This window comes from Drosophila santomea, chromosome 2R, assembly GCF_016746245.2.
Source record: "Drosophila santomea strain STO CAGO 1482 chromosome 2R, Prin_Dsan_1.1, whole genome shotgun sequence".
Lineage (NCBI taxonomy): Eukaryota > Metazoa > Arthropoda > Insecta > Diptera > Drosophilidae > Drosophila > Drosophila santomea.
The window spans coordinates 14836286-14862239 of NC_053017.2; the positions used below are offsets into that span (position 1 = coordinate 14836286).

The window sequence follows — 25954 nt, forward strand, 5'->3', positions numbered from 1 at the left end:
TGAAAAACCAGTGCAAACTACCAAACTATCAACTGTTTTAGCATTTTTCGAAACTTTCTGAATGTTGATATAAAATTGCATTATTATTTTATTGAACGCCACTGTGCCGCGGATGGGCCACCTTTAGCGCGCTGTTGGCGGTACAGCGTGGCAGACAAGTAGTTAGCATAAATTTGCCATAAATTTGCTAACAAGTGATTTGTGGTGTGTGCGCTGTAGCTTTTGGCCATAAATTAAGCGTCACTTTTTATTTTGCATACAAATGAAAAAAAGGTAAAATGTAAACAATTATCTGCGTGCCCGCAGCTGCAGCCGCGGGGCCGCAGGACTCGCAGGATTCGCTGGATTCGTGGGTTTCAACGGAGATGCCAACTGGCACACACACCACACACCACACACACACACACACACATGCGTACGCAGGACAGGCGACTGAGATTTATGCGATTTTATTTACGCACACAATCGCACTCACAGCCTCTCACATGCAGTCACACATAAAAAAAAGTGCTGCCAAAAGGGAAAGGAATTCGCAGGCTTTTGATTAATTGCCGCCACATTTTACTCCCCCTGATGGCTTCACTTGGCACCCTTTTCTACTCCCCAACCCCATTCGAATTTTCTACATTCACATCCACATGCTTTTCCACGCTTTTTCCTCCGGCTGCTCGACTCTTGTGTTTTTCTTCTGGCTAGCTGCATGGTTTATTTGCAGACACGTAGCGCTCGCAGTCGCAGTCCCTTTTGCCATCATAAATATCGTAAAAATCCTAAAAAAATATATATACCTATACTTTATATATGTATATATGTATATATGTATAGAGATGTGTGTCGTCGGGTGGCGTCGTCTAGGAGCTGCGGGCCAAAACGGAATTTATGCGCAATTTATGCCTCACACTCGGATTTTACTGTTACAGATTGTATTGAATAGATATATGACAAGATTTTGCTAGCATATGGTGGGACAGAATCTTGATAATAAACGACTGCTTGCCATTCAATTGCAAATTTCCCCTACATTGAAATATTGTTTTCTTTTTGCTCGGACAGCCGGGCACAAAGTGCACGGAATATTATGGATTTCCTCCTAAGCAAGAAAGTTCGCTGTAACTCGACTGGGATTATGATATTTTGGCTAAGGGCACTGCCATGGGGGTAAATCCCTCGACTCGCGCCATTTTCCATCCTTCGTCGATGCTGATGCTGCGCCACATTGCGTATACGCCGCATTAAACATTTAAGCACGGAGAATGTAATTCGTTTTTATTGGCAAACGCAGCTGATTTAACAATTTCTCTGCCGTTCAACTTAATTTCAAGTTGCCGGCTCTCCTGAGTGTGCTTCTCTTCTCTTCACTTCACTTCCCTTCCCTTCCCTTTTTGGTATTTTTCTTGGTTTTGCTCGAATTTGTGGCACTTTCAGTTTGAGTTTGTAGCGCGCGTGTGTCAATATTTGGTAAGAAAGAAAACCTTCGCAGGAAAGTTGAAAGTAACTGCTTGCCCCTGCTTTTTACTTCGTTATTCGTTTTTATTCTTTTTGTTGGCCAATAAATAAAATCCTTATCAATTGAAAATTGATTGATACACGCGCTTAGGTGCTTGGTCCTGATCCTTTTCAACAGAGCACCAAAATCATCATCTTCGAAAGGCAATAACCCCATATGGACAGCTAATAGATGTGTTGCCAGAATTTGCACTGCAAAAAAAGCGCGAATCGTTTTCAATAAATCTTTATTTGACAATAAAATATTACGAAACGCTTATATATATAATATTGATTTGTATAAAACTATCATTAATATACATTCGTTTCTACCAGCAATAGTCACGTATTTAAATGGGAAATATTTTACCAGTATATTAGGAAATAGTGTTTCCCTTTGTGTGAGTGTGCGTGCTGATGTAGGCAAAAAATGCGCCAAAAGTAGATGACGAAATGATTAATGGTCATTTAAGATTAGCTAAAGTCACATTCAGACACACTCAGCGAAGGAAAAGCGGAGGAAAATGGAAAAGCAGGAGAAGCGAGGGTGCTGGGAACACGCCCCCTATTTGTTGAGAGTGGGCGGTTGGGGAGTGGTGCCCCGCCCATTTGTTTGTTTGTTTGTCTATTTACAGTTAGGTAGCCAATTTGAACTTTGAACCTAGGATCAATCAATCTGCTATTATGTTTATTGTTGCTGTTGTAGTAATTCCTACACGTAATTGCTTTTTGATTTTTTTCCCCAAGCCGTTTTGTATCTGTGTGCCCTTCGAAAATTGCATCATCATCAAGTCGTTGTCATCATCCTAGTCCCGTCTTGATGGATTGGCAAACATTTCAACAGGACAGAGTTGGGCCCGGATGGGTCCGAAGATGGGTCCAGGCATATGTTAAATATTCGAGCCCCAAACAAAAAAGAAAAAAAAAGAAAAGGGGAGTCCTTGAGGCAAACGAATCCCATTGTATTTGGCTAATGGCGCCCCTGCCCCATCTGAGCACCGAACTCTAACCCACAACCCATCCATCTATTTTTAGGTATCGTGGATACGCAAAAAGGATTATCATCTGCTTACGGTCGGCTTAACAACGTACAGCAGCGATGAGCGGTTCAGTGCCACGCACTTGAAGCATTCCGAGGTGAGTCCTGTTCCTCCGTTTAATTTGCATTGCTGATGCCGAGGAGGTTGGTGAAATCACAGGATGTGCTGATTGCATCGGATCGCAGACCTGAATACCAGATTAAAAATATTACATCACGAAAAATACCTCAAATAGTTAAGGCTTTGAGCTATCTTCGTTATTATAACATTTTTACAGAACTCAGCATCTGATGTACATATTTTGCTCAATCTTACTGTTGACTTTAAGTTGTATTATTTGATTTTACAGTACGTATACGTAATATTGTGTTTTTCTACTTTGACCTTTTTATAATACAGCTTTTCTATTTTTAATAGCCATGACACATATCTTTTTTTTCCTGTGCATCACCCAGTTTCCCATCTCCATGTTTCCTGGTGAACATTTGCTGCATTGTGAACTTTCGCAGTGGTCGGCCTCGAATAGCCGAAACGTGACAAAAATTCAGTGCAGAATATTGCAAAATATTTTCACAACGGCAGCGCAGCAAATTGACTTCCAGGCGGCCTGGCCAATGTCTCCTTTGCTCCTTAATTCTAACCATTTTTCTGGCCTCCTTTTTACTTCCTTTTTTTTTCGCCTGCAGGACTGGACACTGCAAATCAAATTCGTGCAGTTACGTGACGCCGGCGTCTACGAGTGCCAGGTGTCCACCCATCCGCCCACCTCGATTTTCCTGCACCTGAGTGTCGTCGGTAAGTAGGAACGGGGATTGCCTCAGTTACGGTTCTACTTCTTCGGTTTTTAGACTTTCGGTCTATTGCTTGGGTTTCCATTTCTATTTGTGATTCGCTCGGGGCACTGGTGATTTTCTATAATTTCACGCCTTGATGGCTTTTCCCTTTCGCAGACAAACAAATGCCGGCAAAAAGCCTACCGAATGAGTTCTGAGCCCGTCTAGTTTTTGCCACATTTTCGTTACGTTGTGAATGCGCTCAAGCTGAAATTAGAAATGTCCATATGCCAAAGGTGGAGTGGTCTGGGATGGGTTTTGGATGGCTTTGAATGGCTTAAAAAAGGGGTTCGCTTCAGAATGGGGCTCTGAAGTTGCGAACTCGGTTTCGGGGGCAAATGGCAAACGACTCAGCAAGTTCTCAACTCATCGCGCTGTCCTTGGCTAACTGACGCACATTATTCTGAATTTAACAAACAATTTACTTTGAATGTGCTGCGCCTAATGGCCTTTTCTGCCTCTTGCTCTGGCTCCGGCCCCGGCTCCTTCATCTTGGCAGTTGCCCCAAAAAACAAAAAACAACAGCCAACACACATACTCGTACGTACTCGTACATGGAAACTGATGTGACAGGCCGGCAATAGATTTTCCACTTTCGGCAAAGTGGAGCTGGGCTGTCTGCCAGATGTATTTCATAAATTTGTGGGGCACTTTCGCCGGGCTCCCAGGGAAATTGATAACTGTTAGGAATGGATGCTAGCCGATGTAGTCAGCTAATGATAAAGGAGTTGACTCGCTTTGACCCCAGCGAAGCTGTCTTATAACCTTTGAACTAGGAATCCCAATTTACAAGGTATAAGTACAAAAAGAATTGGAACACGATGGTATAAGTTGAGCTGTTATTTGCATATGTGTTCTTACACATTAGTCCCTTAGTTACCTTAGTCCTACTTTTACCTTGAAACATTGTGGTAGTTCTGACTGCAAACCAACTAAAACGACTTTCGACTGTTATTTTTCCCCTCGCCAAAACCCACATCGATTGGTTAGAAGCCCGCGCCGAGATCACGGGTCCACCGATTCGATATCTGACTCCGGGCTCGACGCTGCGCCTGCAGTGCCGCGTGGTGCAGAACACGGAGGCCTCGGAGTATATATTCTGGTATCACGACAACCGCATGATTAACTACGACATCGATCGGGGCATTAACGTGTCAACGGAGCCGGGTAAGTGCTGGTTACCCTACACCCAACTACACACAACTACACCCAACTACACCCTACTCACTACTCACTACACCCCAAACCCCACAACCTACCCTCTGCCATCTGGCCATAACCATTGTTCACCACTCACCCATCGTTTTCATCGCTGTCGTCCGTTGCAGACTTTCAATCTTCTGAGCTCACCATTCAGCGGACACGACGTGAGCACTCGGGCAACTTCACCTGCGTCGCCAGCAACACGCAACCAGCCAGCGTTCTGGTGCACATCTTCAAGGGTAAGAATCCTTAAAAAATACTTTAAAAAATATTATCTGGTTTTGTTTTTTAATTAAAATACACCTTAGTAGTGATTAAATATTAATAACACGCAGTCTTATCCGTTGGGATTCCGCAGAGAACGATTAAATTAACTGCCGAATTAAAAGAGCAACGTTTTTTTGCCCCGTGCAAAATCGAGTTAAGCCTCGCTCTGTGCCAGAAAATTTCAATTATGTCCGCCAGATGAAATTAAAACTTTGAATAAACAAAGGACTGCTCATTTGAGTATCTGTTATTTTCGTACATCTGTATCTGTATCTGTATCGGTATCTGTATCTGTATCTGTGTCTGTATCTGTGTCTGCAGCATCCTGTGTCTGTTTCAGTATCCGGTTGCTCTTTTGCAGTTCATATATCAGGCGGCGTGTAGTTGGTTGGTTGGCTCTGTTGGCTAAGAGGGAAAACAATAAAAGTAATTTATGAAAATTACACGGCCGCAAGCATGTGGATTAAAAATGCCCGCGCACGGTGCTGCAGATCCAGCCATTTGGCAGGCAAACTGCCATTAAAGCCAGGCCATAAACACGGCCAAAACGAATGGAAAGAGACGGGTTGCTGGGCGGTAAGAAAGAGAGGGAAAGAGAGGGAAAGCGGCTAACACAAACAAAGAGTGCCCACGTAGTTAGTGCCAGTCATAATTTATAAGTTTCTGGCGCGATGAAGCGACGACGCTCATTAGCATTTTGTTGGTTAAGCTCACACTTTGCTTTTAACCGGCCATGTGTGTGTTTAGCTCTCTATGTGTGTGTGTGTGTGTGTGTATGTTTTTTTAATTAAATTTTTGTGCAAATCTCATTTTCATATTCTCCGGTCTCTCTCCTGCAGGCGACAATCCGGCAGCCATGTATCACGGACATGTGGGCGGCTCCACGAAGACAATGCAGTCCCAGCTGCATATGATTATGATAATCATTGCCAGCGGCTATCGGATATTCCACACGAGTGTATATATGAAGATCGTGTAGATGGATGTGTGGATGGCCTAAAACCAAGCAGCTCCAGGCTGCTGCTACCTTGTGGCGAGCATATGTAACTATGTCATCAGCCGACGGCGAAGACGAGCTCACTGGCTATCCCCCATACTCGCAGTTAGCCCCGTGGAAAACCCAATCTAAAACTAATTACTTCTCCACTACATACATACATACATACATACGTACTACCATACATACACCTAACGCCTAGGCCAAAACTATCAGACAAGCAAAACCAGAACTTAGGAACTCTATCTCTATCTCTACATAGCAGGTGTGCATGTATAGTAACAAAAAAGAAAACTCTCTCCTTTTATATGTATGCGTGTATGTGTGTGTTTCGTTAATGTGTAAGTGTCTTACTTAGCCACAGGATGCAGCTTATGCCGCACATGTATTATATAAATGTTAACTTTGCAGACTACTAACCTCTAACAAAATTGACGAGGGTGAGAGCCGACATATATATTATATATAGTTCATGTCACTTCAAGGATCTCGAAAATAATAAACAAAAAGGCGTAAGTTTTCGGGTCCTGGCAGTACTAACGAGCTCAATATTAAGAACTGACGTGCATTTCCAATCTAGAATTCATATTTTTACAAGTCCCAGTCTACGATTAAGAACTTAGTTTCAGCCACAAGCACTCAATCATTCGGCTCTGATTTATGCTGCATTGTACAGACAAAAACTCTTAACTGATTAACATGGATTTAGCTAATGGAATTTGGTTTTACACGAGTAAATGCTCTTCGAATAGAAAAAAAACTTTCAGAGTTAAGCTGTAAATAAATTATTTGTTAAACTAAATTACATAAATAACTATTACGTGTAAGAATGGCAAACAGTTATTTGCAGAGCGTGCAAACAAATTTTGAGTGTGGCAGAGCATAAAGTTGATAAGTATTGCAAAGTTTCGAAAGAAAGTTGTTAATCAAAAGGTTAAAATCCAAAAAACCAAAAAAAACACGCAGAGAACCGAGTAATCAAAATAAACTAATTGTCTAAGATAAGGGATATTTAGCAATTTTTAATTAGTCGACATAAATTTTAACTGTCTTAGCAATGTGCAAATACAAAACCCATTGGCGACTCACTAACGAGTGGAGAAGGAATCCAATGGCAATTGAAGGATTGGAAAATAGCTTCCAATGATTGCGTGTAAATATCGATTTGTGCAACTGCAGAAATAATTTCTAGCCCTTAAGTCTGTGTAGTTAAATGTAACGAAAATTAACGAGCAAAAAAAAATGCAAAAATCAGAGAAAAACCATCATGAGAAAATGAACAAATAAAACATAATAAAATTATGCGAAATACAAAAAAAAACCAAGCACTTGAACTCTTGATTAATGCGGAAAGTTGGAGTAGTGTTTTCCTTTTTACTTTCAAGCGTGGAGCAGAAATTTCAGGGCAACGCACTTCATTTCATCGCTGTCTCCACAACTCGCAGTTCTTCAGTTAATAAAACCGAATTGTGTGTCGGCGATGACGAGAGATGAGAATGGCAATGACAATGGCGATGGCGATGAGGGTGACACCGGCCATGTAGATGGCAACTGAGATGAAGATGAAGTTGATGGCGTTACTCGGCGCGATACTTGATGCCTGTCCTGCGCCTCGGATTTCTGCCATGCATCCTTCAGCATCCTTTAGCATCCTTTAGCATCCTTCAGCATCCTACAGCATCCTTCGGCTTCCTTTCAGCTATAGCGGCAGCATGAGTGACTCGAGCGAACACGAGAGCTACTGCTAATTAAGTTTAAAATTGCCCCACTTTCGACCACAGAAAGTTTCCCCTTCAATGGAAGTTTGATTTGTTGCTAATTTCATTTCTGTTGAATTGCGAAACCCAGTTTAATGAACTGACCCAAACAGAGTGCAGATTAGCAGTTCCCAACTTGGCTTAAATAATGGAGGAGCGGAGCAGTTGCAGTTGCGGTTGCGATGCAGTTTAATGATTATACCAACCGCATTTGAAACGAGCACAGCTCCTCAGCCACAAGCTCGCAAACAAAACCCAAACATAGACACACATAAAACCAAAAGCAGATTGAGCCAAGAGTGTTTTGCGTTCTGCGTTCTGCGAATGTGCCAATGGCCAAGAGGCAAATTCCAGCTTGAAAAACAAAACGGCAACAAAAGTTGCCCACAACAGGCAACAGATTCTGCATACGACCATAAACACACCCTCAATTGTATTGTTATTATGTGTTATATCAAAAGCCACTCATAGGGGGGCGTTCTGAGTTCAGAGTGGGCGTGGCAATCGCTGCAGGCAGCCAAATAGAAAAGCCAAGTCAGCAAATATCCACATCCACATCCACATCCACAGGGACTTGTCGAAACCGCAGAAGAGCAAGCACTCAAGAATCATTCTTTCACTCCCTGAATGGCATGTAGTTGAAATATTTTTAAGATAAACAAAAGCAACATCCGAGGGCATTCAATTCACAAAAATAATTAGAAATTTGCAATAAAAGATTTTGGGAATGCATTACATAAGCTATTAATGTGAAAAAAACTCCTACTTTATTTAAAATGCATTTGGTTTGTTTTTTGCTAGACGACTGCATAGGAAGAGTAGGCCCACTCTGCATTTCCAATAAAAACCCAATTTGCTATTGCGAATCTGGGCCATTGTCTGCGACTAATGCCATTTGGCATTAAATATACATACATCGGCGTTTGGGCATTCATTAAGCCATTCTCGGAAGTGAATAGACCACTGAGCACAAATTGCCAAAAGGTCAAAAGGCGGGGCCAAGTGAGGCGTGAGTTTTGGGTCCAGTTAACGCATAATATGGCGAAAGGCAGAAAACGGGGCCTGGGGGAAATTTCCGAAATGCAAAACGCATTATAAGTGTATTTATGTGCAGAGATGGGGAACAGCTAGAAGAAGAGTTAGTTGTCGGTCAAATGCGCACACACAATACGCATACGCCATGTCAGCCCGCTGGCTGGCATTGTGTCGGCATTGTGGATGCCAAGTCCAATGGCATGCTCAGACTCCAATGCCTTATGCCTGATGCCTGTCATAAAAATTCCAATTTAGTTTGCAATTGCTTGACTTAAAGTGCTCCGCCATTCATGCGAGTGTGCCTGTGCGATGGCACTTCATAATAAACTTAACGACGCACAATTATGCTACAAGTTGGCAGTTTGGGAGTTTGCTAACGCACCAAACGAATGCAAAGCACAGCAATTTCCGAAGGCGTTACTCATACGCCCCGTGGCCGTTGCCCGTACCCGACAAGACCGCTTTTACATTTAGACGCGTCTTGTAATTCAAAATGACAGACACGTACTCAACGAAGACGGCCTCTGGATGCCTGCGAAGCGCTTTGCCAATGGTTTTATTATCGCTTCCAGCTTCCAGCTACCAGAAATCGATAGCCATTGTGTGTGAGAGTTGAAAGTGGCAGACGAAGTGCCTTCCAGAGCCATCGCCATTCATTAGGGCATTAGTTTTGAGTGCATGAAGCACACTCAACCGCTGCTCTTCGAGGTTCCAGGACACCAGGCCTTGTTCCATATTGACTCCTAATCCCTGTTCTGTGGCTTCGACCTTTCGGCAGTTCCTTAAATCGATGCACAATTTTGTAAAACTGATTTGAAGTTGACCACAATTGGGCATTTTTCACTTAGTCTGAGCCACAAATAAATTTAAACGGCTACTGGAGAAAACTAGGTAATTGGTAATTTAGCAATCAAGTTGTAAAGAAATTGTGGTTAAGCAAATATAAACTGAACCCAACGTAAGTATTTGAACTCATAACGAAAGTTCAACGGTAAGCACGCAATTTTTGGGGCATTTATTAATATTTAACCATGTTTTGTTTGGCTTTTAGTTATTTGAGTTCAACATTGCCTGCTGCTTCGTTTTGCAATCAAATCGAATCGCAAATGCCTCGAAAGCCTCTTAAAGCGCCAGCTTACTGAATGCCCAATTACCGAAACTTTTACTGGCTGACTAAAAGCACTTTAAGTTAACATCTCAGCCATTAACTCAAGGTCGCACTCGACGCTTTTGTGCGAGCATAATGGAACACAATTATTTGGCCAACTTTTTACACACGAAATACTAAGCACACATACTCGTGGCAACCAGACTTCGATTAATCGAGCTCGATTTAGTGTACATAGGTGGGCGGATAGCGTCATCGCCTAGACAGGACAATTTGGATACCTGAGAGCTCCTCAGATGGAAATATAAATGGATAGAAATAGATGGAACAGAAAACTGAAACACTGTAAAAAATACCAAGCTGTTTTGAGCAATATGAAAAAATTAATTAAACAAAAGAGCTGAATTTGTGCGAGCAAAAAATGTGTTCTGATTTAATTAACCCATTCAGTGCCATTAATTTGATTAAAATGATTTCTTTTTGGTTCAAACTAAAGAACAAAGTTATATAGGTCATGCTATGAGTTTATATAAGAACTATTTCTGTCATTAATGAAATTAATTTCGTGATGATTTCCCCTGCATTTGCGTAAACTCAGTCCCTCAATTTGAATAGTGTTCTATTATATTCGTTTTGTTTCTGAGTAGTTCCCTCGATGGCCATCAGCAGATGCTTGGGGCGTGGCCATATTCGAACTCATTACCACACACGCAGATGAGTCTTTTTTGCACTTAGAGTTCCCCACGCAAAACTCTTTCATGTAATGAGGGCCAATTAGGCCAAGCTTACAAGTGCAGGCGGCCAAAACCAACACGAGTGGGTGGGGATTTCAGCGGGTGGAAATGGGGGCATCTGTTGCCGACATATTGAATTGTTATTGTTATGTTGCAGTTGTGTTGCCAATTACTTGAGCATGTTTTGTCCTTCACTTCTGCTTTGCGATAAAACGCGTTTAGTTTTCTGCTGTTCGGCGTTTGTTTTGTGAGCTGAAGCCAATTATTGTGACAGGACATGGCCTGTTGCATGTTTTGCCGGGGTTAAAAGAGCACAGACAGCGTGCAATATTCATATGGCAAACATGCAGCAGTGGAATGCACAGAGATAAATATTGGCAATAAATTCATGTCGTCACAAAAAAGAGAGAAAAAACTACTTTAAGAAGCCTTGAATGTGAACAATGTTGTGTTATTAAAAACCAAATCCATTGTGTTTGAATTAAGCACATTCAATTGAAGTTTTTTGCACACACGATGCAATTACAGACAATTTGTGAATTTTTTCAGTGTGACGAGAAAAGTAAGCTAAGCAAATACAATTTTTGCAACGGCATGGCTGCCGGTCTATTTGTGGCCCATAAACAAGTTGTGCGGCAGGAACAGAAGGCTTTAAAAATAAATTAAATGCCATAAAACAAAAGGATTAGCTCGATGGCATGTCCACAAAAAAGCACAGGGTCCAGGGGCAAAAGGGGCCAAGTGGCCGGAGTTGGCCATAAACAAAGCGTGGCAATGACAAAACTTAACCCTAAGCAAAAGACAATAAAAACACTTAAGCGAGGACCCCGCACCCATACCAACACACACACACCCACACGAAAACAATGAGATACACATATGTATGTATGTACATATATGTGTGTATGCCATAAGGAATGGCCGCAATGACCCAGCAAAACATAAACAAAAACGCAAAATGGCGCAAACATGCCACAAAAGCCAGGAACAAAGAGGGGTGGGGAGGGGGCAGGACCAAGTGAAAGGGAAACAAGTGTAGCGCACATGAGAGATATGAACTAGAAATAAACAAATATTTCGTATTCAGACCCGGCACAAGTGTGTCTATTGGCCATGCCACCCCCAACACCCCCAACACCCCCCACCCACAAACGCCCTTCTGGTTGCTGTGAAATTAGTTGGCAATGATAAAGATAAGTAACGTGAAATATGCGGCGCTCGCAATGTGTTTTCCATGCTGCAAGGACCATTGCCTTTACTTTCCTTTCATTTTCTTTCATTTTCTTTTCTGTCGCCATATTTGCCTTGCCAAAAAAGAAGACAACGTACAATTTTATGACGCTGATTTCCCAACACCCCCTCCTGCTGAGCAGAGAAATTTGCATAGAAAGGACATAAACGCTGCTCGAAAAACTATGGAAATAGCCACCAAGAATGCCGCATAAGTTAGCAGACAAAGCAAGCGAGTGAGAGAGAAAGGGGTTTTGGGCAGCGTAAACAACATTTTAATTAAATTGCCCAATTGAAATCGTTCTCTATTTGCGAAGGGCTTAAATTAATTATGAAATCAAGTGTGTGCACAGTGCAGATTTCACTCGCCTATCAATCAAACGTCCTTCCAAATGCCAGGCAATTGTGCGGAAAACAAATAGATAAATTCATTTGCGAAACGAATGCACAAACAAAAATGGTCGGACTCAAATTTTAAATAATTGAAATGCAATCAGTTGCGGGGGTATCGGGGGGAATCCATTGGTTAAAAGCCCCCGAAATTTGCCATGTACATAAAATTCATTTAGATCTAACAAATAAAAGTCCTTGCCAAGTGTCAGTAACTCGACTCAATTTAAGGCTCATCAAATATAAAAAAAACTTTAAGCCATGTTTGCAAGGCTGTCTGCCTCTTTCTTGGCCGGGTTATAAATAATTTAATAAGGCTCTTTGGCCAACTCAATTGGATTAAATCCGGCTCAGGCTCAAGCTCAAGCTCAGTTCAGTATGAAAAGCAGCAGGACACGCAGCATGACACTTGAATGCAATTTACATGGCCAGAACGTGCTGAATCTGATGCCGCATCTTGACCCGGGCTCACTGTCCCCCAATTGCAGTTGCAGCTGCTAATTGGCCAACATTTTGGTGTCGGTAGAAACTCGTATCTCCGGCCTTCCAATGCATTGATTTTGCATAACTCCCAGCCGAGTGGAAACGGCCCGGCCCGGCTGATGTGTGGTTTTCCCAGCATCAACAGATTTTCCATTTTGGGTTATTTGTCATGCTCGGCGCCACCTTATCGTTGTTGTTTACTGCATGTCATCGTGATGCTCATATGCATACAGTATACAGCATACAGCATATAGCATACAGCATCCCAAATGCTAGATGGCTGCCCCGCCCTGTGGCGCTGCACACAATGATTTGTGTGTTAGTTAAATTGCCATTACGAGCGAAATCACATTCACATTCCCTGACCAGCAATGAATGTTTATTCATATTGCAGTGCGTGTGGGCGCGATGCCCTATGATTGTACTTATAGTTGAAAATTGTTTAAAATATTCAAAATGTGCTACCTTACTTTGTGGGAATTGTACTTAAATTTGTTTGGGAGAACTCCATGTTATGATAATCATTATCAGTTTTACCAAGACCAAGGTGTTTTATTTGCTTTGTGGGATACACAGCTGGAGAGTAAGGACTCACTGGGCAAATCTGTTGCTGTAGTCAGTCATTTGGCGAATTAATTATGGACGTTGTCTGACTGGGCTGATGAGAAAGTGCCAAAGGTCGGAAAATCAATTTTGTAATAATTCTCTGTGATGGCCAATTATAATGTAATTTTCGATATTGACATTCCCGAATTGCTGCTGACTTGCCTGACTTTGTTGGCCAACTAACTGTTTGTGCTACTATTTGTGCCGGGAAATTTGAGTTTTGTGTTTTCGGGTTTTGCATATGTGGCCACATACTAAACTACTACCAAAACCCCACAAGCACTGGGCAAACACACTGCAAGAGAAGTGACTTTTCGAACCGAGTTTGTAAGCAATCGAGTGCGAGTGCTTGCCACATGGCAAATAATCAAGAACTGCACTTGGCGTTGTGCGAATGCATCACAAATCCAATTTCAAGGATGTTTACACATATTTACTTGTGGCTTTTACCGGCAATTGCAGCTGCCTCTTGTGTGGCAAACTAATACTCCCGCACTATATTATTATCTGGGAATTATCTGCAGTTTATACCCCAAGTTTTGGCCAATTTCAAACAGTTAGATCCATTAAAAACCATCCCGTTTCGGGCTCAAAGTGAAACTTAAATGGAATCTAACAATGTCTGGCTTGTTTCAAATTCCCATAATTTTTTGTTTATTTTTCTTTCGCTGGGTTGACAAACGGCAAGCCGAAGCGATATTCTGACAATTTCTGTAGCATACTTACGGACGCACTAACAAGCACTGCGTGCCAGCTAACAAAAAGTAAAATTGCTCCCCACAACAAAGGAGCGCAGGATGCGAGTGGATGTGTGAGTGTAAGTATGTGTGCGTGTATCTGTGTGTGTGTTCCAAATAGCAGCTCAAGTACTGGCAGACGCGCTGCACACATCCACCCGCTTCGCTTGGAGAATATGAGGGATATGGAGCTACATCCTGCGAGGCGAAACATAAACCCAGACTCAACGTCGGTTTCAGGATTCAGGACCTCGCAGACACCAGGCCAAGATTGAGATGCTATGCTACGAGCAGCTGTTGGCCAGGCCAATGGCGCTGGCTGGGGTGTGTCAGCGGTTAAACTGCTAAACGCTTTTTGGCACCTTAACAAGGAAAACAGCTGCACCGGCGGCAGCAGACAAACAAAATATTGTTACACCAGAAATAGCTAGCAAATAGAAAGAAACGCATAAAAAGGCACAATAAAAAGTAAAGTTTTGCAGCTCCACCGACTCAATGTTTTTGCTGTTTTGTGGGCCCAGCCAAAATATGTTATTCTCTCGTCTGGAGTGGTCGTAAAAAATTGGGAAAATGTACTGTAAGTGCTGGGCCATGAATTTTTCGCACCGATAGAGGAAATTGTGGTTTCCATAAAGATGGGGTCGTAAAAATGCAATTGCTTAATATTTTTTAATTTCTTTTATCGCTTGGCATTGTTAACAGTTTTGGCAGAAAATACTAGGAACTTTAAAAATCTTATTATTTAAAAACAATTTAATTTCTTTCTTTTGCAGTTAGCCATTCTGCGCTTCGAATGCTTTTCTTTCTGTAGTATTTATTTTTTCAAATTTAAGTACAAGTACAAATACTTATACACAGGAAAAGCAAAGGACTTTTGTCCTTCGGGATTATTCCCGTTGGCAGGTTAAATCCAAGTTTATCATCCCCTGCCGCTGCTTTTTGTTTTTCTTTGTTCCAACTTTTTTTTTTTGTGTCTCAGTAAACTTTTATTTTTGGCGCCGACACGTGTTGTACAAAGCGGTTCGTTCACCCAGTTTATTCCACGCATTAAATTTGCAAATTTTCTTAATTGTGCGTTAAAGCGTTAATGAGAGGATCAAGCGACCAGTGTCCAGCCAGGGACCCACATTCGTGACCCCGCAACTGACCGCCTCGCTATCCGCAACTATCCACACCAGAAACCATGATTGATAACATCTCCAGGACACTCACAGACACGTGGCCACGTGCGCGTGTGTGTGTGTGCGAGTGGCGAAAAAAGTGTGAAACTAGAGAAAAGATAGAGATTATATTTAATAAATATATTTTAATAGGAAAAGGCTAATAAAATTCCTTTTAGAGTAATAGCTATGTAAAGAAACTCTTAATATTGAAGTAAATCAGTTAGTTTTTCGGACTTTTCATATTAAATTTCTCTCAGTGCACTATGAAAATCAGCACGCTCGTTGGCTGCTGTCCCCTTATCGCAGCACTTAAAATTGCACTGCCATGTGTCAGGAGCCAGTCCAAACCGAAAACCAGACGCCGATCCGGGTGCCGACCAACACGTGTAACTGGTCGGTCATATCAGCATATCCCGATGGCAGTGCCACTGCAATGTGCACCTTTTTTTTTTTTGATTTTTTTTTTTTTTGGAAGGACGTGCAGGTCTAGGACGTGATTATTATTGCATGCGTTGCCTGCTGCTGGCGGCGCAGATATTCATATTTAATATTTCCACAGCGCCACCGCAACTTAAAGCGATCGCCGCCAAAGGACGCTGAAGCGCAGGACTCAAAAGCGAAGCGGAATCAAAACTCACATCGGGCGGAGAAACAAAGAACATTTCATGCAATTTGCACTTTCGAGTGGCGTGAAAGATCTGAGCACAAAAAACGAGGAGGACATTCCTCGCTGCTCCTGGCTGCTGGAATTCCTCGCTTCGCAGGAGGAAATGAGACCCATGCTCACTGGGGATTTCAGCTTGGACTGCCGCCCGCACTGGAGCATAAAAAACAATGCGGCTGAGTGTAATAAAAACTAAGTAGCTTACAGGCTCATTGCCCTGCACCCCCCCAACAGGTGCACTGCGAGAAATTTTGATATACCATTCTCTAATGAGAGAAAAAAACTTGTTAACAAGGGCCATACGAGTTGAGTTTAATTCATAGCATATATACATATGAGGGCGCTCATTGCTTTAATCATCAAGATTGCTTGCTGCTTTTTCGCTCAGTGCAGCCCGCTTGAAGTCAGGACTTTTGGCTGCGAGGAAACATTATGCAAAATTCAGGCTCGTCGTCTGTCTTTCGGCCTGCTGTTTTTGCCGCTGCTTAGTTGTTGCTGCTGCTTACTTAACGTTTGTGTGGGCGTGATTGTTCAACATGCTGCAACATGGCCATGTCGCCAGTACCGCCCCCTCACCCCCTGCCCCTACGCTTTACACGCTCTATGGAACGGTGAGAATGTGTCTCTAATAACCTAACGTGCTGCTCGCATTAAATATGCTAATTTTTACAGCGCACACATTCCGGCAGGAAGCTCGAGTGTCGCCGCTTTCCACCTGCCGGCATTTATAGTTCTCCAGTACGCCATCATCATCAGGCGAATTATTTGCCACAACAGCCAGCCGCACGCATATTAAATGCGAGATGATGTTGTAGCTGCCATGTTGGAGCTCCCGTTGACATTTAGCGGCTACAACAAGCCACCCACTCCACTTGAGAGAGCCACCCACTCCACAGAAATTGAGAGAAATTACGCTGCGAATTCCATGAGAAAAATTATGTACATTTTTCTGCTGTGCTGCGACGAGATTTTTGCTAACGCTCATTTGTTGGCCTTGTCCCTATGGCAAAGAACTCGAATGTTCTTGAATTTCAAAATATACATGTGTATATTTTCCGCACTCTTTAGTCCTGAGTTACTTCGCGGAAAAACGTAGCTTAATTTTAATTATGAATTTTCATTTTTGTAAGCTACTAGAAGTAATCCAGATTTTCTTTGCATAATAGGTAATAATTGTTTATTGTTTTTCTCATAAGATGCTTAAGAAATTCATGAAAAGGTGATTTAAAAATTTTAAAAATATTTGCAAGCACCTTAAATTTTGTGTGCATTCTGCTGCCTAACAATATGCCATCTGTTTTTCTTTTTCTGCGCCAAATTTAAGAATGTAATCAAACTAACTGCTTGTATGCATAATTCTCTTTGGCAAAATAAACATAATATTAAATCTCCGCCAATTTTCAGCAAATTGCAGGGTATGTGAGACCCCCAAAATGCGAATGGTGAATGGTGGGGCCGGGAAATATTGTTAACTTCCCCTCATTGCCGCTTGTTTTTTGGCCACGTTGTCGTCGCTAAAGTTGTTTGTTGATTTTGTTTTGCGCGCTTGTTTTTATGCCAGAAATATTCAAATTATGCCAGGCCAAAGGTTGTGGGCCCGGCCACGCCCACGCCCACGACCCAGACCCCAAATTCGCCACTCTTGGCTCAGTGGCTGACATCATTGTCAGTGAATTAAAAACGTCATAGGGGCTTATTTAAATAAATTATAAAGCAGCACATGCAGCGGAGTAGAGGAAGGTGATGAAGCCTGGGCGCTTTCAATAAAGGTAAATAATTCATCACATAAGTGGGGCTTATTAGCCAAAACTCGCTCTTAAGACATTAGAAAGCCATGTGGGAAGCAACAGCCGGCACCGGCAACGTGGAAATTCACAAGTTCCAGCAACTCGGCCTTGGAATTCCTAAAGGAAATTAACAAAGCTGGATGCCACTGACTGCTCCTTTCTACATCAAGTTTTAAACACAGTGCCTTGTTTAAGGATATATATATATATAAATATATATGGCCCCGGGCCGCATGTCAAACTTTGGAAAAGCAAGCGAAACAAAATTACTCCACGCCGTGTACCTGAAGTGGCAACCAATCCACCTCAATTCAAATGGAATAAGGCTGCGAATGCGAATCAGAATAAGAACAACAAATGATGGCAATTCCATTTTTGTTTTGGCGTTTTGTTCCTGGCTTTCATTTCAATTGCTGTGGCGGTTCAGTCGGGCGGAGTTAACATTTAAAGTGCCAATAATCGCAACCGAAAATGCAAACGAAATGCAGAACGTGCCTTCGCCGAGGTCTGCAGGTGTCTGCGTGCTTATCGCCCTGCACTCGCCTGTTGAACCCTTTTCGGAATGCATCCGGGTTGCGGGGATATCTGCAGCTTTGTCTTACACTGGCAAAAATAGTTGTGGCATCTCAAAAACAACATCTTCTGTTGGCCAAAAAAAGGTAAGGAACCTCACTGTATAAAAACAAGTAAGTAAAGAGTAAGCTCAAGTTCTTGCCAGCTTTTTGTAATGTATGAATTAAACATAATTAAATATAATGTAATGAATTAAATTTATAAAATGTAATTATAATTTCTTCCCCTGATAAAAATAAGCATAATAAACGCGCATAGCTATCTGCGCTCAGTGTTGGAGCAAGTGCAAGCACAATATGCAATGCAGTTGGCGCCGAACAATGGGAAAAGTGAAAGTAACGCTCCATTGTTATCCTGCCGGCAGGATGAGCCTGCTGCGGACTCCTTGTACTTGTGCTGCTGTGGGTGCTTCTTCTTTCGCTGCCTGCACAATTGCAAAGAGATAGACTTGGCCAAAAACAGGCAGCTGCGGCAAAGGGCCAAAACGGGAAAACGGGAAAACGGGAAAGCTGCTGCTGGAGCTTGGCTTGGTGAAAGGCAAATCTCACAACAATTTGGGTCAAACAAGCAAATTGCATTCTGTTTAGTGGCTCGTTGTTGTTCCCCTTTTCCCCTTTTCCCCTTTTCCCCTTTTACTTTCTCTCGGCTGACTCTTTTTACTGCATTTGTGGGTGCAATTGGTTTGGCTCCTTTGGGACTGCGATTTGCATTGGGATGCATTCGGCGATGAGAGCAGCAAATATTTGCCCGAAACCAGAGAAAAATGGGCTTAACTGCCGCTTAAGATGTAGTATCTGCAGTTGCTCATTAAATTGCAGAGCGCCTTTCGCGCTAGGGAATAAAGGGGCGTGGCAGCGTGGAAAGCGGAAAAGCGCCGCCAGACGACAGCTGGCAACTTATGCAAATTTCCCATGCAATTGAGACGAAGTCCTTGGCAACTTGCGTATGTGTGTGTGTGTGTGTGTAATGTAGTGGTAATGCAGTTGGCAAAGGACCCTAAACGATGGGAGCAAAGGATGAAAGTCAGATCGAATGTAAATTGCTTTTAAAGCTGAAGGGTCCTGAACGCGAAATGTTTAAATAACGAACTTGACGCAAATCCGCGACACCATAGGATGCTGATGAGATTGAAATTGATCGGAAATCACATCCGTTCCTATATCATTTATGCCAAGCCCGATTTCGTATAAATTTTCAAGCTTTAAGTTAAATACTTCCAGTTAAGCACATGCTCATTTCTTTTGCAACGCCTGTCCCTTGAGCAAATATTTATAAACAATTTGCTACACGCTATTTTTAAACACGCAATGGCCATGAAACGGATGCTGGCAAATTGTTACTGTGGCGGCTCATGGTAAATTCAGTAATCAGGTTGCCAAATTGTATATATGTATGTATATGCGAGTGCTCGTATCTGCCACCAAATCAAACTATATCACCTTGTCAAAGAGCTGCGCACTCGAGCATTTAATCTTTGCAAAATACACGAAACACAATGCCGTGCAATAAGATATCACACACTCGCACACACACACACACAAGGAAACCCTGTGAGGGTTTACAGAAAATTTAATCAACGCACTTGGCGACACACAGGATAAACAAAGGCAACAATGAAAGGCAACTTATGTGCTACTCACACTGACACACACACCCACACACACATTCGCACTCGCAGGTGGATCCTTTTAAAAATGCTTAGCAAACAGACGGCCACACACATTGACACACACACACAAACACACAAACACACACACACACACACAAATGCGCATAAGGAGTGGAAAAAGATTCACACACATCCTGTGAAAACGACGAGTCGGAGTCATTTGATATTTTTTAGCATTACGGTTGTTTTCCCTTCGTTCCCATACGCTTTTCAATAACATGAAAGTTCGCCTCTCTGTTTGATGGAAAATTGTAACGACACTCGCAGACGCACAGCGCAGGCCAAAAAAATAGTCTCTTTGTGGAAAAGGGTTAAAAAAGTAGAGGAGATGGAGAGGTTCTTGTGGCTTAGCTGTAAGACAATGCAGCTCTTCAACTAATATTGAATGCGGTACAAAATCAAGTTCGAGAATTTATTGTTTGCTACATAATTGTTTACAAGTTGGGCGTGGTTGTTTACACCATTGTAGTGCCCATCCTATCGAACTTCAATGAACTCTTGCTGAAATGCTTTTCCGAAAGATAACACGTGTGACCCCTGCTGTAGGTGCCACAACACGGCGACAGAAACAACAATTTTCTTGTTAACTCGGAGCCCCAACACCTGCGATGTCAATGTCGCCGATGTGGTAAGCACCTTACAAGACGAACCCGCTGCGACCACAGAATCAGCGATGACATCAAACGTGGCTGGGAAAAGGACCAAATAAAATCGAAAATAGGAAGCTGCGAGATGTGGCAGTTTTATGTGCTTTCGCAATCGCGAATGGCGACGAATGGCGGATCGCAATGGCATCGAGTGTGCACACATCTTCGCTGGGAAATCTATTGGAAATTTAGACAAATCTGCCAAAGAGCTTAATGATGTCAATGACATGCTCAGCACAAAACACACACAATGGAGTGTGCATTGGACCGGAGGCATTCGGATGGCAAATTCACAGGTGAGTCACGTACATAATTAGCCATGCGGCACGTGGCCGAACGTGAAAACTACCTGTGGCACCGACACGCGAATCGCAGAGCAGCATTGTTGCCTTTTGCGATTACCCAAGCACGAGCTGTATCCGTGCAACAACAGCAGAAGCAGCATCAGTAGCTGCACCAACAACAAGAGTATCTGCAGCAACAGCAAAAGTAGCTGCAGCAACAGCAGCAACATCATCAGCAACTGTTGCACCACCACGGCAACATGCGACTTCCGATTGATTGGCTTCATTGCATGCGGTTGCCAAACGAAACTTAATATGCAGCCTGTGCATGAGATGCTTATCAATCACGGAAAGTAAAAGGTGTACTAAAATTACATATAAATATTATAAACTCAACATTTAACATTACATTTACTCCATATAATATAATCCACAACATAAAAGCTTGGTAGCCAGACTATTTAAATTTGGTGGCAAGTATCGTATCGCATTCTTCGTATTGAGGCATTTTCCTGCCACTAAGTTTTCCTTTCTTTCCGTGTCCTCTTACTGCAACTGGAGCGGCTGATTGGCCCCACCAAGCCCCCCGCTGTGCAGTTGCTCAGCGACAGCTGTGGCTCCAGCTGCACCTCCTGCTGTCCTGGCTCACCCACTTTTGGCCCACATCTGACATGCTAATTACTTAAGGCGACAGTGGCAGAAGGGGTACGGAGTGGTGGCACAAAAAGCCAATGCCGAATGCAGAGGCGAGCAGACAAAATGGCGATGGGGATAAGCCTCGCAGGCGACTCGACTTGCGAGTCAACTGCACAGCTTGACTGCAGAAGGAAGGGCCCCTCACAATGGCCGCATAAAGTTGACTTGAGATGTGCAGATTATCCTATGTAGGCACTTAACATGACGCAGCCGAGAGCCAGACAACTCCCAGTTGCGTTCCGAGTGCCAAGTGCTGCTCCCTGCGCCCTGTTCCCAAATGGGCCAAGTCAAGTGAGTTGGCATTAGGGCAAATAGGCGAAGCCAACTTACTCCACTCTGCCTCCTTTGGCGCCGCAGGATGGCGGAAGCATAATAAATAAGCAAGTGTGCAAGCGGAAATATTAAGCAGTGGTTTGGGCATGCAGCTTGCCACACAACCGCTGTGCCACAATGGGCAAAGAAAGAAACTCATTTCGACTGTCACGACTTGAGCCACGACATTTGGCCATGCGAGAATGCACAAGTGCACCGCAGCCACAGATGCCCAGATGCACAAATGCACAAATGCACAAGTCTATAAATGCAGCAAAGCAAAATGCACGCCGTTGCCCAGATGGTGTTGCATACTTTTGTGGATGCGCCGCTTGATTGCGATGAAAAATCGAGATGGAAACCAAGGAACCAAGGACGGGGGAAAGTCGCAATCCCTGCGGATATATAAAGGCGGTACAGACAGGCGGAAGTGCTCATTGTTGCACTGCCAATGGCCTAAGCCAGAGATACAACTACTACACATAATTCACAGGCCGCATGACGCAATGTCAACATTTTGCTTCCGCCATGGGAAGATGGGAAAAAATGAGTTTCCTTCTCTACTCTCTTTCTTTGGCCTGAATTTCACTCGAGCACAATCAAATATATATATATTTGTATATTTTTTATATTATTTATTTCGTTTCCAGGATATGGAGATGGGCATATTTTGCATAATCAAAGTTTTCCTTACCCATACAATTTGCTCGTCTTAATAGGCACTTCATCTTTTATTTCTCAAGCAATATAGTTTTTTTTTTGCATTCGTGCCTCATCCTTTATTCACTTTCAAGTTTTGGGCCATAGTCATGCAAATTTTATTCAAATTTCATAAGGGTATTGACCAATTCAGCAGGCAAAAATAATATTAATAATGCCCAGACATTTGTTGCTGGTACTTTATGCTCCAATTAGTAGCTTCCGACAGCGTCTCAGAATTCTCAGGATTTGGACACCGATAAGGGTACGGAAAAGTGTGGGAGGCAGTGCCTTCTTTTGTGACATTTCTGTGAAAACGGAAATCAAATAATATTTTCATACTGATTTATGAATCTATTTGCACAGGCAACACAACGGGCCACCGGCCCTGCCCATTTGCATGTGATTCATGCTCTGAAAACCATGAATGATTATATTTGCCAGCTCCTGCTGCTGTTTCTTCTGCTGCTCCTGCTCCTGCTCCTGCTGCTGCTGCTGTGAAATCCAAGACTCTTTGGGCACAAATATAAATGACTTTGGTTTGGTCCAGCCGCTGGCTGGGAGTTTATAACTAGCATCAGATTATGAGGCCGACTTTAAGGCCCCTGGGACCACCACCATCAGAGAGCTCCATTTTACCCCTGGGTCCTAGCCACGAAAGCCTTTTTCGGTTTCAATATTTATTTGTGGCCTCAGCTGGCATTTCCCAGGCCATGCAAATTGTTTTCTAGCCCGACATTAAGTTGTCAAGCCCCCGGACAGCCGGGCAGATTTTGTCGAGCACTCAACGTTTGCTTACAGATTGCATTTATTGATGCCCCTCTTCTGCACCACTTGATTCCAGATTTTAAGTGCATTAAACCAGTTGTGAATTGGCCACATTCACATTTTTTATTGGCCTGACAAATTTGTGTGATCAAATATTAAAGTTTCATCGCACGACAACAGTATCAAACAAGTGAGAACGCTATAGTCGAGTTCCACTTTTTCAAAAGTGTGGGCTTGTCAGCTTTGGGCGGTTTGTGGGCGTTAGAGTGGGCGTGGCAACATGAATCGACAAACTTGCGCTGCGTCTATGTTTCTGGAGTGTGCATGCTTAAGCTCAACTTTCTAGCTTTTATAGTTCCTGAGATCTCGACGTTCATACGGACATGGTCATATCGACTCGGAAACGCTTCATTCTGCCTGTTACATACTTTTCAGCGAATCTAGTATACCCTTTTACTCATAACTTGGCACACAAGCTAAAATAAAGACTGTTTTGTGCTGCTAATAAACATAGCTAACTATGTCTACCCATACTTTTTCGATTTTCGAAAAAAAAAAATTTGACAAATTTTTGCGTGCGGGGTGCGCGGTTTTGCGTGCGGGGTGAGGAGTTTGGGGCTTTAAGCTTAAGCTCAATTTTCTAGCTTTAATAGTTCCTGAGATCTTGACGTTCATACGGACAGACAGACAGACAGACGGACAGACGGAAATGGTCATATCGACTCGATTATTGATCCTGATCAAGAATATATAAACTTTATATGGTCGGAAACGCTTCCTTCTGCCTGTTACATACTCTTCAACGAATCTAGTATACCCTTTTACTCTAAGAGTAACGGGTATAAAAATGCAATTATTTGTTGCACCACGAGCTTTCTTGTTCCACTTATTTAACGTAGCTATTTGAAGCCATGAATGCTATCATTTAATTTTCAACTATCGTCCAGTGTTATAACAAAAAATTTAAGTTGAATAAAATAAAATAAATCAAGGCAATTGCTGTAAACTGGATCGCGTCATTGCTAATTGGCGTACTATAAAGTGAGTTCTCAGTTTTATCATCCCGATTCCCATTCTCCTCAACCGCCGGCAAATCAAACAAGTTCGATGTGAGTAACCGTTTGCAAATATTTATGGGATGCACGCCCGGGGAAATGTCACCGACACGTGTCGAAGGAGCAGATTCTGAATCAGACACGGGGAGCACTAAAAAGTGCAAAATGAACCGGGGCCAAGGAGGATGGAGCTCGAGCTCGAGTGAAAAGTGAAAAGTGAAATGTTAAGCCAAAAGCGAGTGGAGCAATGGAAAAAGCTAGTGAAATACAAGTGCATTCCACATCCTAACTGTCGCCATTTGTTATTGCTTTCTAGATGTCCCTTCTTCGACCGAAGGCGACCGACACGGGCTGGCGAATCGGTCGAGTGGCAAGTTGAGCAGTACACAGGGAGAAAATCCACTGTACTCTCTGTATGCTTCAGTTTGTCAAAGGTTCAGGCAAATTGCTAAGAGAACTAAAGTCTGGCTAGAAGAGAAATATACATAATACAGGGAACGGAAATATTAAAAAAATAAAACAATTATCACTTACTTAAAGCAAGTCAAAAGTGGGTGATTTTTTCCCCCAGTGCACTTGGTCCACGCGCATTGCATCAAGTACTTTGGTACGGGAGTACACCAAGAAGTTGAGAGCACGTGTGAAGACTTAGGAGCCACCTCGCCGCCCCCCAATGTCCTGTATCCTTGGCAACTCTCTCTCAATTGTTGTCCGTTTCATGTGTCCTCGACTGCTCCGCATGCCACGCGTCCCTCATAAATAATAGTATTTATATGAATTTTGTTTTGATTTTCTAGGCCAACTAAAAAAAAGGGCAAAGTAGCTAACAGAAACTTTATGAACTCTGAAGTACAGTTTTCAGTTTTGAAATTTAAACTACTCATAGATGAAATAATCAGCTTTTTGGAAATGAAAACTGGAAAAAACTGGGGCTGTTTTGGTGAAGTAATTTGCATATTTCGATTATGTGCAAGTTTTGGACACACGAAAATATCTGCAAGGTAACAAACATTAATAATAAAAAAAGGACTTTCTCCTGAAACTTTTGGTGCATTTCAGAAGATCCACGTTTTTGGGAAACTAATGAGAAATGTTGTTTAGTCCGTGTAGCAAGTCCGCAATGGGGGTTTAAATTAAAATTTTAAAGGCAACATGTGTATAGTAGTAAACCGTAAAGGAAGGACTCCCTTTGAAAAACTGCGCATTTAAATGCATTAGTTATTAGTTTATTTCTGTCACTTTTTCCCGTCCAGCTGATGAAGATATATGCGCCACAAATTCTTTATCATTTAGAATGCGATTTGGTCGGCAGTGGACAGGACCATAAATACTAATAGCCAAAATAGCCGGGAACACATAAACCATAGCCGAGTAAAAGTAATTCCCACTAGAAGGACGAGTAATAATCAACATCAAATTGCCTCGTTTCGAGTTCCAGTTCCAATTTGGGGCTTCCTTTTTTTTTTTTTTTTGCCATTTTCGGGTCTCTTGGTTTCGGTTTCGGTTTCATTTTCGGTTCCAGTGCAAAGACTCACTCAAGTTTATTTATTTTTATTGTTTTCGGAGCTTTCGGCGACAATTTATGGGCCAGCGGAATACAAAGATATTTATGTTGCTTGGTTCTTGAGCGAATAAAATGGCGAAACTTATGTATATATGGCCAGTCGTCGGAACTTTATTTTATTTATTTTATATTTTTATATTTTCCATTTCAATGGAAAGTGCAGCGGAG

General features: G+C 42.5%; 2 protein-coding genes and 1 long non-coding RNA gene across 3 annotated transcripts in view; 1 reads left to right on the top strand and 2 right to left on the bottom strand.

The window, feature by feature from the left end:
- The window catches only part of LOC120444371, a 33508-nt gene extending 26699 nt beyond the window's left edge, over positions 1–6809 (top strand). Inside the window, exons 3-7 of the mRNA XM_039623978.1 lie at positions 2521–2622; positions 3212–3320; positions 4349–4525; positions 4687–4800; positions 5668–6809. Of these exons, the coding sequence (XP_039479912.1) occupies positions 2521–2622; positions 3212–3320; positions 4349–4525; positions 4687–4800; positions 5668–5807 (642 nt within the window). The 3' untranslated portion in view covers positions 5808–6809. The remainder of the gene's footprint in view (positions 1–2520; positions 2623–3211; positions 3321–4348; positions 4526–4686; positions 4801–5667) is intronic.
- The window catches only part of LOC120444368 (potassium voltage-gated channel subfamily H member 8), a 150903-nt gene that overhangs the window by 38808 nt on the left and 86141 nt on the right, over positions 1–25954 (bottom strand). The window lies entirely within an intron of this gene.
- LOC120444376 lies at positions 1250–24888 on the bottom strand. Its single transcript, XR_005615664.1, has 3 exons — positions 24757–24888; positions 4656–4809; positions 1250–1698 (listed from the first exon to the last, which is right to left on the bottom strand). It is a non-coding gene; the product is annotated as an uncharacterized LOC120444376 (long non-coding RNA).